The sequence below is a fragment of the Trachypithecus francoisi genome, unplaced genomic scaffold (assembly GCF_009764315.1).
Source record: "Trachypithecus francoisi isolate TF-2019V2 unplaced genomic scaffold, Tfra_2.0 Lachesis_group9, whole genome shotgun sequence".
Taxonomy (NCBI): Eukaryota; Metazoa; Chordata; class Mammalia; order Primates; family Cercopithecidae; genus Trachypithecus; species Trachypithecus francoisi.
In genome coordinates this window covers 14530754-14545835 of record NW_022681474.1, presented here as the reverse complement: position 1 = coordinate 14545835, position 15082 = coordinate 14530754, and the positions used below count along the sequence as shown (strand labels likewise).

The window sequence follows — 15082 nt, the reverse complement described above, 5'->3', positions numbered from 1 at the left end:
TTGGAATCACTATGGAGATAGCAATAAAACAGGATTTGTGACTGATTCAAATATTGAAGGAATGATGTAAATACAGAGTTCTAACAAAATGATATAAGTACAGAGTGTTCTCTTCCTTAAATTGCAAAAAAATGTTGTTTTGATGCTAAAAGAGCCTTTAAGTATTTTCCCCTTTTCTATCCATTACTTGTATTGTCGCGTGCGTACAATAATGTACAATTTTATATTCTGCTTTTATTAACTTTGTTATACCACATTTCAGTACAACTCTGCAGTGGTCTATAATACTGAATTTTCAGCATTAACTCTAGTGAGAATTTTAAACCCCTGATAAAGAAGAACTTCCTTTGAGCAGAGGCACCAGGAGCTGGGAGAGGAGCCAGCCAGATGCGAGGTGCTTCTTGGGAGAGGGCTGATTGCAGTCTGGCCGTGGGGATGACACGTATCCTCTCCGTCTCGGCTGTCTGCCCTTGGTGAAGACTCTGCCTCCAGAGCTGGTGTTCTGGGAAGATTAACAAGTCAGAATTGAACACGTTCTTTATGAATAGGTGCAATCATCAGTTTTGAATGGAACTTTAACGTCTTCTGAATTTTCGAACGTTTCCTGGTGTGTTTTGGTCTGCCTTAGGGGAAGCAGTTGTACAGCAGTGGTAATGTGGAAATCTTACAAACATTTAACTGAAGACTGTTTACCATGTCAAGATCTGAAAAACATGCCATCAGCGCTCAGTCCATCACGTGACACTCATGACTGTGTAAACCTCAGATAGTTTGAAGAAATTGGTTGTGGCTTATCTGCATAGACGTACAAATCATTTTATTCCCTTTCTATTCTCTCTTAGCAAATTGTAGTGGACTGTAGAAATGCCATACAGAAAGGAAATATTCATATATTCATAGAACCTACAACTTAATTTTGTGTTAGCCAATGATTCTGCGTTCCGACCTTTCCAGCATGGCCTGCTCCCCTCTCAACAACCATCTGGATGCTTTTATGTCAGCCTGCTTACTTAGATACACAGATGATTAGGATGTTTGTCTAAAACTGTTCATGATGAAGTTAGCTCCAGCTAGGACATTTTTAATAAATTGTTTAACTTCAAGAACGAGGCCTGGTGTGGAGGCTCATGCCTGTAATCCCAGCACTTTGGGAGGCTGAGGTGGGTGGATCACTAGGTCAAGAGATCGAGACCAGCCTGGCCAACATGGCGAAACCCTGTATCTACAAAATACACACAAAAAATGGCTGAGTGTAGTGGTGCACGCCTATAGTCCTAGCTACTCGCAAGGCTGAGGCAGGAGAATCGCTTGGACCTGGGAAGTAGAGGTTGCAGTGAGCCGAGATTGCACTACTGTACTCCAGCCTGGGCAACACAACAAGATTGTCTCCAAAAAAAAAAAAAAAAAAAAATCCAGAATGAGGTAATGCAAAAATGATGCACATGTGCTAAATCATAGGAAAATCATAGGATTCATGTGCTGATGAAAACACTTGTCCATAAGGAAGAGGAACACTAATGCTACCCCACACATGAGTAACCTGTGTTAAAATAGAAGCAGAGTTCGCAGGGCATAGTGGGAATCCAGAAATAGGGCTGTCTATTAAAACTCTATCATCAAAGGAAAATTGTTCCTTGTCAAGATGCACCATACTGTTAAGGACCATCGGAAAACGTATTTAGAAAACACTGGCCAGGCACAGTGGCTCACATCTGTAACCCAAACACTTTGGTGGGGGGTTCCAAAGCAGGAGAATCACTTGAGGCCAGCCTGGGCAACATAACGAGACCCCATCTTAAACATATTTTTTAAAACTTACCTGAGTTTAAGGCCAGCCTGGACAACATAGTGAGACCCCATCTAAAATATTCTTTAAAAATTAGCTGGGTATAGTAGTGCCCACGAGTTCAAGGCTGCAGTGAGCTATGGTTGTGCCACTGCACTCCAGCCTTTGTAATAGAGTGAACTTGTTTCTTTAAAAAAAAAAAAAAAAAACTATTAGTAGTTACCAATATTACCTGATAATTTACATTAACCACAGTTTTAGAACTCTGACAATTCTCTCAGGAACTTAGTTCCTAAGAGGTTGATCTGGCAGGATGGATCGGTGCCACATCCAGGCAGCTACACAGGGAAGACTTTGCTGCAGGGAGGGGCAGGGCCCACAACACGTGCACGCGTGTGGCATCGGGACTGATGCTGCTACCGGCCCTAGTGCCAGTAACTTGGCCTTTACTCATAGTCAGCGTCCACGAGCTCACGCCGTGTGTCAGGCGTCCCACTGAGCTCTCCATGTACATTCTCTCATTAGACCTTCACGACCACATTAAGACACAGGCTCTATCATTATTCTCACTTTTCAGAGAAGAACACTAAGGCTTGGAGAGGCCACAATTGTGCCTGAGATCCCAGAGCTAAACACTGACATGGGATCTGAGCCGAGTCCTGCGCATGCCTAACAAACTGCACAACTGTCCCATGACAGTTATGAAGGCTGTGTAGAAATACAAGGAAGTACTTACAAAGCTTAGTGAGAAACAGTAGGATATGACTTCATCTGTGTGAAATATGTGGGTATGGAAGGTAATATGCAAAACATAAAGGCAGTTGTACTCTGGTGATGGTATGACAGACGACTGTTCATGCGTTTGTCTTCTACATGAATTCAAGGCCAGGTGCGTGATGCTTATTAAAACACGGCTCACTGAAATGCATTGTACGTAGGACCTGGTTCTCACTGAAACATGCCCTCACCTAGAAAAAAGCTCTTCCGTGGCGTCTTAGGAAGCCAGGACCCCACGTTAACGCTGACCTGCTCTGGCCTGTCCCACAGGTGGCGCTGGTGTTCCCCAACAACGATCCGGCTGCCTTCATGGCAGCTTTCTACGGCTGCCTGCTGGCCGAGGTGGTCCCCGTGCCCATCGAGGTGCCGCTCACGAGGAAGGTAAGGAACGCGCCCTTTGGTCTCTTGCGGAGTGAGATGGCTTTCATGGCGCTGTCTCCCAGCTGGGTGAGGGTCTCCTCGCTGTTGCTGGGACCTTGGGTTTCCTTCAGTTGCCTCGAAAAGGGGCGTGGTCGCTGGTGGGCCCTGCAGCCTGGGATGGGTGTCCCTGAGGTGGAGCATAGCTTGCTTTGGGGTCAAACATGGAGCCTCTTGGTCAGTAAAGCAAGGGTGTTTGAGAATCTTGTCCCTTGGTGTCATGTGCACTAGAATTGGGGTAAATGATAGTTTTTTTGAAATGTATTATTTTTTGAAGGGTGGTGGATGCTGCTTTTGTTCAGGTGTTTTGACATCCAGTCCAAGGTTGACCTATGATTTGTCAGGTCTTATTCTATAAGGAAAGTAAACCACTGAACTTGCTATTGTAATTATTGTTTAGTCTGATGTAAAGAAATTAATGTGCATTGTCAATCAAAAAGTATTTGAAACAGGTTTCAATTTAGAATTTTATTTTGCCAAGGTTAAGGCCATGGCCAAGACCCAGCCTCAGGAGGTCCTGGGACCGTGTGCCCAGGGTGGTCTGGCTGCAGCTTTTGGGTTCACACATTTTTGGGAGACATGAGACATTAAGCAATACACTTAAGACGTATGTTCATTTGGTCTAGGAAGGCCCAGCAGCTTGAGGCAGCAGTCGGCGGCCTTCCAGGTCACAGGTGGATTCTAAGATTTTCTGATTGGCAGTTGGTTGAAAGAGTTTATCTAAAGCCCTGGAATCAATAGAAGCCAGTGTCTTAGGATTGGGGTTGTAGAGACCAAGGTTTTTATTATGTGGAGGAAGCCCCCGGGCAGCCGGCTTCAGAGAGAATAGATGTAAATGGTTCTTATCAGACTTAGAAGGGTGCCAGAGTCTTAATCATCCCTGGATCAGGAAAAGGCCTGGAAAGGGAAGGAGATTCTCTACAGAATGTAGATTTTCCCCACCAGAAGGAGCTGTATAGGCTATTCCCAACTATGTCAAGTATATTTGGAGGTAAAATACTTTGATTTCTTTCAGGGCCTGCTGTTTGTCGGTATCTTATTGCTATGGAATGTCGTCTGTGTCAGTCTGGAGTTCTCTCTCTCAATGCCATTGCTGGTCAGCCGTGCCTGAATTTAGCCAGAGGATGAGGGTGTAAGGAGGCGCTTCTGACCCTCCTTCCCATCACAGCTGAACTGGTTTTTCAGGTTAACTTTGGAACGTCCTTGGCTGAGGGAAGGGGTCTCTTCAGTTGGCCGAGGGGCTTAGAATTTTAGTTCTGGCTTATGCTGCATAAACCTGCGATGTGCCCATGCACACTGCCCTTAAACCATCAGCTCCCTTTAGCACTTTTTTTTTTTTTTTTTTGGAGATGGAGTTGCTCTGTCTCCCAGGCTGGAATGCAGTGGTGTGATTTCAGCTCACTGCAACCTCTGCCTCCCAGCTTCAAGCGATTCTCCTCCCTCAGCCTCCTGAGTAGCTGGGATTACAGGCGTGTGCCACCACACCCAGCTAATTTTCCTATTTTTAGTAGAGACGAGGTTTTGTTGTGTTGGTCAGGCTGCTCTCAAACTCCTGACTTCAGGTGATCTGCCTGCCTCGGCCCCCCACAGGGCGGGAATTACAGGCGTGAGCCACTGCACCTGGCCCCTTCAGCACATCTTTAATGCATGCACTGTGTGGGTGACTCTTCTAGCACTAAAAGGCAACAATCACAGGTAGCCCAGGCTAAGTTCCCAAAGAAACTTCCAGCTGTCTTTGTGGCTATTCCAACATTAAAGTTTGTTGACTCAATATTTAAGAAAACCGTCTGCCACCTCTTGGAACACACATGGGTATCTCTTCAGAGTCTGTGCCAGTTATATGGTTGCATTTCAAGCTGCCCCTTGGAATGGGAACGGGGTTCCTTTTGGAAACAGGAAAGATGATTGCTATTTTCATTTCCTATGTATAAAGCTAGGAGGTTCATGCTTGGCCTCCCGAGTATGTGTGTGTCTGGCAGAGACAGGGGAGTCTGTGGTAGCTGCCATGGGAGAATGCCAGTTCCCCCGCCCCCGGATTTGCAGCCAGTTTCCCCCAGATTTGCAGCCAGCACTCCACATGTGCATCAGACAGGTCAGACTTCCCATGAGGTGCTTTCTCGTCACCCTGGTTCCCGTGGTCTTCACAACACATGAGAAAAGTGGAAGGACTGGAGGACTCCAGTCATGCTTACATGACAGCTTCAGTACTGTAGTTAACCCAGTCCTGGGATCTAGTGAGGAGTTAATGAGGCTCCCCTTCAGCTGATGTTCATGTCAGTGGTTAGGGGCTCTCTGGACATGCTCTGAGGTCTCTAAGCAACAGGGAAATGATGATTTGCAGGAACCTGTAGGCATCAGCATATGGTGATGGTTCAATAACCAGATACAAGACATTTATCATTGTTATTCGTAACAATTATTTCTTCTTTTCTTCACTTGAACAATTTGTATTTGTCCATGTTAAGTGTTATAGCCTGGTGTCCTCCAATCCAGGCTGGTTTGCAGAGGAAAATGATTTGTGTGTGTGAGGGGGTGGTTTTCCTGAGCAGGTTCTAGGCTGCCCTCAGGTTGGCAGAAATGCCATCCTGTTATCTGAAATCCTAGGCATAGCTTCAAATACCAAGGTGGCGTTCATTTCAGCCATGAAACATTTCACCGTAACACGTTTAAGATGCTTTGAAATAATGAAGTTAAGTACCTTTGAATGGTGGTAAAGACATAAACCACCCGTTTTGAACAGATCAGAAATCTTTCCAAGGCCGCGTGGCTGGGAAGGTGTGGCAGTGATGATGGAGAAAGAGGAGCTTTCCTCCCCCACAGGAGGACCGACATTCCCCCTCGGCTTGGAGCCCCTTGCACCCAAGTAGAGGCTGCAGGTTCACTGTAGATAGGGCAGGTCCGCATGGGGACGAGGGGCATCTTGGGGGGACTCTCTGTGGTCAGAGGGCAGGGAGCACAGCAGGAGAACAGCGTGGGGACATCTTGGGAGGCCAGGACTTTTCATGCTCGGAGGTCCCTGGGAACTTAGGTATCAGTGACTGTAACCTGTGCAGGTGATGAGGTCGCAGGGACAGAAAAGAGCCCCTGCCTGTCCCTCACTCACCTCCAGGACATAGGGGAGGGGCCCTCTGTGGCTGCGGTTTTGTCACCAAGCACCGTGAGCACGAAAACCCCTCTCAGAAGAAAGGGCTGGCGTTCCCGCCTTGCCCACTCTGTGCCAATATAACCCTGAGGTGACTTTGCCTACAGATGCCTCAGGCTATGCAGAAAGCTGTGGAGAATGCAAAGACCTTCACAAGGCATTTAGAGATCTTTACTGTGCAAACCAGTGGTCATGGGATAGAATTCTAGGGAAACCACAAGTGATTTCACAGGTGAAGGACAGAGACCCTCCCCTGAGGCCGAGCCTTTGAGTTCTAAAGACACCGTGACTTGATTTTAAACATTATTTAAATGACAAGTTATATACATTTATGGGGTAGAGTGTGGTGTTTTGATATATGCATACAACATGGAATGTTGATCAAACTGATTAACATATCTGTCACCTTGCTTACCTCTCATTTTTTATGGAGACATTTGGAATTTACTCTTGGTTATTTTGAAATGTAGATTATATTTTTATTAACTATAGTTACCCTGCTCTGCTATAGATCTCAAAACATCTTCCTCCAATCTGAGGCTTTGTCTCTTCTGACCAACATCTCCCCGTCTCCTCTCTCCCCCCCCCACCGTCTCCTCCTCCCTCCCCCCCCCCGTCTCCTCCCTCCCCCCCGTCTCCTCCCTCCCCCCGTCTCCTCCCTTCCCCCGTCTCCTCCCTCCCCCCGTCTCCTCCCTCCCCGCCCCCCGTCTCCTCCCTCCCCGCCGTCTCCTCCCTCGCCCCCCGTCTCCTCCCTCCCCCCGTCTCCTCCCCCCCCCCGTCTCCTCCCTCCCCCGTCTCCTCCTCCCCCGTCTCCTCCTCCCTCCCCCCGTCTCCTCCTCCCTCCCCCCGTCCTCCCCCCCCCGTCTCCTCCTCCCTCCCCCCGTCTCCTCCTCCCTACCCCCCCCCTTCTCCTCCCTCTCTGGCCTTCGTGGTCACCATTCTGTTCACTACTAAATGCTACATGTAAATGAGCTCATGTGGCGTTGGCCTTTCTGTGCCTGGCTTATTTCCGGCAGCCCGTAATGTCCTTCCGGTTCAGCAGGTGGCCGGCTTCCCTCCTTGCTGAAGGGTGAATAGCACCCACTATGTGGTGTAATGTCCTTCCGGTTCAGCACACGGCTGTCTTGCCTCCTCTCTGAAGGCTGAATAGCACCCAACGTGCTGGGTCAGCCTGCCCTGCGTCCATTCATGGGTCTTTGGGCACTGAGGTACATTTGTCTTCTTGGCCCTTGTGGATAACACTCCAGTGAAGGTAGGCATGCAGATAATCTCCTGGGTTCCTGATCAGTTTCAGTTCCTTTGGCCAAATACCCAGTAGCAAGATTGCTGGATCATATGGTAGCTCTGTTTTTAGGTTTTTGAGAAATCTCCATACCATTTTCCATAATGGCTGTGCTAATTTGCATTACCACCAATAGCATGCAAGGGTTTTCTTTTCTCTGCATCCTCATCAACAGGTATTTTTCCTCTTTTTGATAAATGCCATTGTAACCAATGCAAGCAATGTGAGGTGATGTCTCCTTGTAGATTTTTTTTTGTTTTGTTTTTTCTTTTTTTTTGAGACAGTCTTGTTCTGTCACCCAGGCTGGAGTGCAGTGGTGTGATCTCTGCTCACTGCAACCTCTACCTCCCGGGTTCAAGCTATTCTCCTGCCTTAGCCTCCTGAGTAGCTGGGATTGTAGGTGCGCACCATGACACCTGGCTAATTTTTGTATTTTTACTAGATATGGGGTTTAGCCATGCTGGACAGGCTGGTCTTGAACTCCTGACCTCAAGTGATCTGCCTGCCGTGGCTAACCAAAGTGCTGGGATTACAGGCGTTGAGTCATCTTGCCTGGCTTCCTTGTGGTTTTAATTTGCATTTCCCTGATGATTAGTGATGTTGAGCACCTTTTCATGGACCTGTTGGCCATTTGGGTGCCATCCTTTGAGAAGAGTGTCTTTAGAATGTAGCAGTTTGTTGGTCTTAGAGAACTTTTCTTATTTTTAACTGAAAGAATCTGTTGGCTATGGTGCAAGTCAAAGTGGGGTCAGATGAGCATATTTGTGTAGTGATAAGTATGTGAACCCTAATATTTCTTCCATCTGCCAGTCCTACAGCCACTAGAAGTGTCTTCGAATAAAGGCCCTAATGAGAACCTAGTTTTCTGAACACATCTTGGGAGGATTCTTTTTTTTTTTTTTTTTTCCCTCCTGAGACAGAGTCTTGCCCTGTCACCCAGGCTGGAGTGCAGTGGCGTGATCTCTGCTCACTGCAAGCTCTGCCCTTGGAGGATTCTTTTTATTTACGCTTTCCTGAGATGTAGCACCTGTTTCCCGGAGTTGGCCTCAGATCCAGCCAGATGAGGCCGACACCACCTTTTCAAGGACAGAGGACTAAGGCCTGTGAGTCAAGAAAGCCACTAGTCCAGGTGCAGCCAGGTCTCATCCTCGGGTCACCTGCGGAGGCCATGAGGCCCACTGACGACCCACAGCCCTTTGCTTCTGGTGCTGTGTGCGGAGTCCACCTGTCTGATCCCTTTCTTTGTTGAGTGTGTATGTGTGCGTGTGTGGGCACATGTGTGTGAGTGCTGTGTTGAGTGTGGGCATGTGTGTGGGGGCACGTGTGTATGCATGGGCACATGTATGTATGTGAGTGTGACTGTTGAGTGTGTGCGCATCCGTGTGTGTGTGTGTGTTGAGTGTGTGTGTGTACATGCGCATGTGTATGTGGGCACGTCTGTGTGTTGAAGGCTGCACGGGTTTCCTCCCACACAGGTGTGTAGGGTGAGACATGGTAAGTGTTGTTCTGAGTGCACTGGCCGGGGCTGGGCAGAGCTGTGCTGAGGGCTGGCATCTGACGGGGCGGCGGGGGCGCTCTACACGTGCTGAGGAGCAGCAGGCCCAGCCTCACCTTGGCGAAACCGCAGGCACATCCTCCCAGGCCTGCCGCTCCTGTGGTTTTCCGTCTCTTCCTTATTTTTTAGGGAGTCTTGTTATGTGTATGATTTTATCGTTTGGGGGATTAAATCATCGGCAGACATTACCAGGGCAGGGTTTAGGGAAAGGCTGGCTTCTGGCCTGAGGTCAGCGTTCCACCCACAGCCATGAGCGACTGGCCTCAGCCGTTCCTCCGTCTTGTGACCATCATGCATGTGCTCCTGCCTCCGCCCGGCACTTTCTGGCTCAGCGGAGCTGCCTTCCTGCTGTGGAAACTAATGTTGCCCCACCTCTGCCCCGTACCTCTGCAGAGTTGGGACATTTGCTGATGTAATGTTCACATTCACATGAAAGTAACTGATTAGGGCTGTACTTGAGCAAGCACCGCGGGTGGGAAAAGCACCACAAGACGTCCCCGAAGTGGGTTCCATCTGTCCGCCGAGCTCCCGATGACCAGACCTTGGGGAGCCACGTTGCATGTGCTAGTTGGCCCGTTTGGCTACTGCTCCGTGAAAATTCCACAGAGAGGCGTTTTCACCGTAGATTTAACTCTGCAGTAAGAAAAGTACTAAACACTTAAGAGACTACAGCTTTGAAATTTTAATGCTGCCTAATTTACCCAGGTGAAAACATCACTCTTCAGCTCATATTCTCCCGTTTTCAGGGAAACAGGTGGGAAGATCCTCAGCCAGGCCTCTGATCACCAACAGCAACCAGGCCGTGTGGAGTCCGTGCGGGGGAGGGGGGCATCCACGCTGAGCCATCTGGGGAGTGAAGACGGTGACCTGCTCGCTACAATGTGGCATTTTTAGTTCCTGGAACCCCTGGCTGTTTTGGAGCTTTCGGTTTATTTTATGAATTAAATAATGGAAAACCCGCACAGCTTGCACAGCTGGCAGACGTAGAGAGAGTGACGTGCCTTGACTGCCTTTGGGCAGATGGACAGGAGTGAGAACTGGCGTGGGTCTGCTCAGGTCTGACCTTCCAAACCGGAGCTGGCCACCTGGAGCCACCTGTACCTGGTGTCTCCAGTGAGGCTGCACAGCAGTGGCCCGTCTCAGCAAGCTTCAGTTACTTCGCTGAGACTGAGCTGTTCAGGGTGAGGAGAAGGTGACCCAGGTCTTCCTTCCCCTGGCTGAGGTTCCCTGCCTGGCACCCATGCCAGGTGTGCCTTCTGTGCCTTTGGTCTTTGAATGTTTTAAAGATCAGGCACTTGGTGTTAGTGTGTTAGTACAAGTGTTTTTTCAGACCCTGTCTGTTCTCTACAGTAATTGTGTCCTATGATCATAGTCTTATGGAATCGGAGGGAACTATAACGCAGCCTCTTAATGTGACCCGCTGAGCACCAGCCCTGCACTGAGCACTTTCCATACACTCTTCTAATTTATCCTCAACAAACCTGGGAGACGCTGTTCTTTCCCTGTTTTACCCATGAGGACACTGAGGCCATGCCAGCTCACCTGTTCGGGGTCCCACAGATGCCAAGCAGCAGGGCTGGGGTTGAATCCCCGTTCTGCAGACTCCAGGGTCTGTGTGAACCCTGGAGGGAGGGCTGAGGGCCGGGCGGAGCAGGGTGGGTCGTGGATTCTCAACCCTTCTCTCTCTGTTGCCCTCTCAGGACGCAGGGAGCCAGCAAATAGGTTTCTTGCTTGGAAGCTGTGGTGTTACCGTAGCCTTGACTAGTGACGCCTGCCATAAAGGACTTCCAAAAAGCCCAACAGGAGAGATCCCACAGTTTAAAGGTATGCCACCGAGGCTCCGAGAGCTCGCATGCCCACATCCTTTGTCAGAAGACGGGTGCGGGAATACGTCACCCCGCCTCAGTTTCAGTCCTCTGTGGAATGAAACGTCAGTTGCGGACCCACAACTTTTCACGCGTTCACGTCCCCGATGACACAGCCGGGTTGCCGGCCCGTGGGGTGACATGAAGGTAATGCATGGTGGAGGCTTGGGTGCTCTTCTGTTGATGTCTTAGATCTCATGAAATCTGGAAACACCAGAGATTCAATCTAGTTGATGTGTTTGAAAGGGTACCACATGAATGGAGAGAAATTCTGCAGGCCTGCTTTCTGAGCAACATTTAAAAGGAACTTGTCGTTTATTTCCAAGGTTGGCCAAAGCTGCTGTGGTTTGTCACAGAGTCGAAACATCTCTCCAAACCGCCCCGAGACTGGTTCCCACACATTAAAGATGCCAATAACGACACTGCGTATATCGAGGTGAGTCACCCTCAGCCTCCTCCACTGGCCCTGCGTGTGGCCTTGGGAACTAATGTGTCTTTCCGACGGTTACACGAGCGCCAAGATTCAGGAACTCGGAGACCTCAAGTAACCAGAAAAGCTGCCGTGACCTCCCAACCCCACCTCCCTCATGCTTTCTGTCTCGTTTCAGTACAAGACGTGTAAGGACGGCAGCGTGCTGGGTGTGACGGTGACGAGGACCGCGCTGCTGACACACTGCCAGGCCCTGACGCAGGCGTGCGGCTACACGGAAGGTGGGGTGCCAGACCCTGACTCCTTGGGACCCTGGTTCTAACCGGGACACCTGACACGAAGGCCACGTCCTTCCCACGAGGAGCTGTAGAAATAGTGTGACGTTTGCGCCCAGCTCCGCTGACGTTCACTTATTGCTGGGTTAGGATATCAGCTCAGCCTGCCATAGCAAAATACCACAGACGGGGCAGCTTCAACACAGACATTTATGTCTGCACAGCGTGGAGGTCTGAGGTCAGCGTGCCCTTGGGCAGTTCCCAGTGGGAGTCTCTTCCCGGCTTCCCGTAGGAGGTGTAAGATGTGCGGTGAGGCGCCCATCCCTGCAACCCCACTGAACGTGAATGAACTCCTGTAAGGCGCGCTCTCCACACACAGCCACGCTGGGCCTGGGGCTTCGGCATGTGGACTTGGGGAGACGCCACGGAGCTTCACCCCGGGTGCACATGAGCGTATCTTTAGTTGTAAAGAAAACGCCCGTGTGTCCGCCCGCCCTCCCAGTTGAGTGAGTCTCTGCAGGTCTCTGCTGCTGTGGTGAAGATTTGGTGCTTGTTGTGTTTTCCTTCCCGCGGGTGGGCTGGTGTGGGAGGCAAAGAGGGGAAGTGAGTGGAGGGAACCGTGGCAACCGCGCTGAAATGGCACAGAGAGGGGAGGGTGCAGGCAGATCCCGGGGACCCCCAGAGACTCCCTGCATGGTGCCCTGAGTCCTACTGAGATCCTCTGAAGCCTCCTGCGATGTTCGCAGACACTGTGATGTGCCGAGGCCCTTTCAGAACCTCCAGAGAACCCCCATGACCTCGAGAGCCCTTGGGATGCCCTGAGGCCCCTCGAGACCCCCTGAGGCCCCCTGAGATCCCCTTGACCAGGCCCCTGACGGGACAGCTGCCGTATGCACCCCTGCCTGGCATCTCTTTCTGGACCCTGACGAAGCCGCGGTGTCATCTGCCCCTCCGCTGTGGAATGAAACACTTTTCTTTTTCTACTATTTTTATTCTCTCCCCATCCTCATCATCTCCCTTTTAAAAACAACGCACGTGTCCGTGGGTGTTCTGATGCTTAGCCGTGGACTTTCCACACTTGGGGGTGCGCTGCCCCCTGCTCCTTGCCCTGATAACACCTCCAAGGTCCAGGGCGGTCACTCTTGGGGAGGGAATAGATACATCCCCTCCTTGCTTCACTGCTTTCAGAAGGAACTTGGCTTGTCTCCTTTGGCCGTATGTTGTGAAAGCCGCTCTGTCTGTTACCCTCCACACTTCAGCCTTTGGACGGGGAGACTGAGTCATGTGCAGGCAGCTACTGACCTTGGGGGACCAGGTGACTTCCGAGAAAGCTGGGCCTGTTCACGGCCAGCGTGCTCTGTGATAGTAACCCTCATTCAGCACGAGCTTTTAGCACCTTTTTATTTAGAGCCTTCCCCCACAGTCATCGAATAGATTTCCCTCCCTGTCTTCCAGATTCCGGAGCCTCCTTGTTTTATTGCAGCTCCAACCTTGGAGACTTCCAGTAGAGCTGTGTAGGTCCCCGTGTTGCCACAAATCCACCTCCTCCTCTGCGCACACAGGGCTCTCCAGCCGCAAAGCTTCCTTTCCTGGGAGACTCATGAGGAAGTGAAAAGAAATATTTTAAAGAACAAGGCAGGGAGGGGAAAATATATAAAAAGAGAAGAAATGCTGTGTTTTAAGGCACAGCCTGGAGAGCTAACACTGCTCACTCATGTGTCAGGATACCTGTCTAGAAACTCCAGGGTGGCCAGCACTCAAATGGGTCTACAGAATTTCCACCAAGATGCAGCAAAATGGGATTTTTCCAAGATCTGTTACTTCCTGCGATGCAGTGTTGGATTTTCTTTGCATTTTGGTCTGTTGCTGTCCTGTCCTAAGAAAGAATCTCCTGACTCCCTCTTTTGTGCAGCTGAAACCATCGTGAATGTGCTGGACTTCAAGAAAGACGTCGGGCTCTGGCATGGCATCCTGACAGTAAGTGAGGTCCCCCGGCCGCGCCTGTCCACACAGGGGTTCCCCCCAGCCGCGTCTGTCCACACAGGGGTCCCCCGGCCGCGTCTGTCCACACAGGGGTCCCCCGGCCGCGTCTGTCCACACAGGGGTCCCCCGGCCGCACCTGTCCACACAGGGGTCCCCCACCGCCCACCCTGCCTGTCCACACAGGGGTCCCCCGCCCGCCAACCCTGCCTGTCCACACAGGAGTCCCCCTCCGCCCTGCCTGTCCACACAGGAGTCCCCCCCCGCCCTGCCTGTCCACACAGGAGTCCCCCCGCCCACCCTGCCTGTCCACACAGGGGTCCCCTCCCGCCCAGCCTGTCCACACAGGGGTCCCCCGCCTGCCCACCCTGTCCACACAGGGGTCCCCCGCCTGCCCACCCTGCCTGTCCACACAGGAGTCCCCCTCCGCCCAGCCTGTCCACACAGGAGTCCCCCCCCGCCCTGCCTGTCCACACAGGGGTCCCCCACCCGCCCGCCCTGCCTGTCCACACAGGAGTCCCCCTCCGCCCTGCCTGTCCACACAGGAGTCCCCCTGCCCGCCCTGCCTGTCCACACAGGGGTCCCCCCCCGCCCAGCCTGTCCACACAGGAGTCCCCTCCCGCCAGCCTGTCCACACAGGAGTCCCCTCCCGCCCAGCCTGTCCACACAGGAGTCCCCTCCCGCCCAGCCTGTCCACACAGGAGTCCCCCCGCCCGCCCACCCTGCCTGTCCACACAGGAGTCCCCCACCGCCCTGCCTGTCCACACAGGAGTCCCCCCCCGCCCAGCCTGTCCACACAGGAGTGTGCTGGGTGTCGGAATACAAATGCCTAGGTGTGCATACGTTTCACTTGGGCAAGTTGCTTCCTCCCACGCTGTGAAGAGAAAATCGTTACTGTTAGAAGACCGATGTTGTCCACTAACGTGGTTCACGACTGTACCACAAAGCCAGTTGTTTCAGCAGCCACTGGTTTGAGGGTCTTGGACATGTGGATTGAGGTTACAGCTGCCGAAAACAGCCTTCCAGGGCTCATGTGGAGATCATTATCTTTCTTCCCACACTTTTGGCATTCAGTATCTTAGCGTAACATCAAAGGTTGGTTGGTGTGTGGATCACTGTCCCGTACATCTGGTTAGCTGCATGTTCCTGTTGTTTCTTGAGTCAGTGGGGCCTGCTGTTGTGTTACTCTGTGGGGAAAAGTAGTTTACAGATTTGCCCTTGAGGATGACAATCAGTGTGTGTTGCAGGGAAATGATTGTCTCACAATCACGAGTGCCCTGGATGACCGTGCCAGGCTTGGGCACTTCTCACGGGGAAGAAACCTTGTTATTTGTTTAAGGCAGGCTTGGCACTTAAACGCTACGTGGAGCGTGACTGCTTAGCCGCTCCCCCCGTCTGTTTCGAATGTGGTAATTTTCACTCATTTTTCTTTTGAATCATTTCTTATGCTGAAGCTTCTTACCTTTTGGAGGTAGAAAATTCTAGTAGTTGTTACATGAGTGATGGGCATATGAATACAGGGTTTGCCATTTCTCAGCGAACCAGAATTCATGTGAAAAGGAGCCGGCAAGCA

General features: G+C 51.0%; 1 protein-coding gene across 2 annotated transcripts in view; it reads left to right on the top strand.

The window, feature by feature from the left end:
• Nucleotides 1-15082, top strand: part of DIP2C (disco interacting protein 2 homolog C) — a 153322-nt gene that overhangs the window by 32901 nt on the left and 105339 nt on the right. For both annotated transcript variants that reach the window (XM_033209870.1, XM_033209869.1), the window contains exons 7-11: nucleotides 2834-2944; nucleotides 10660-10783; nucleotides 11151-11260; nucleotides 11433-11535; nucleotides 13442-13506. In XM_033209870.1, coding sequence (XP_033065761.1) covers nucleotides 2834-2944; nucleotides 10660-10783; nucleotides 11151-11260; nucleotides 11433-11535; nucleotides 13442-13506 — 513 coding nt within the window. The remainder of the gene's footprint in view (nucleotides 1-2833; nucleotides 2945-10659; nucleotides 10784-11150; nucleotides 11261-11432; nucleotides 11536-13441; nucleotides 13507-15082) is intronic.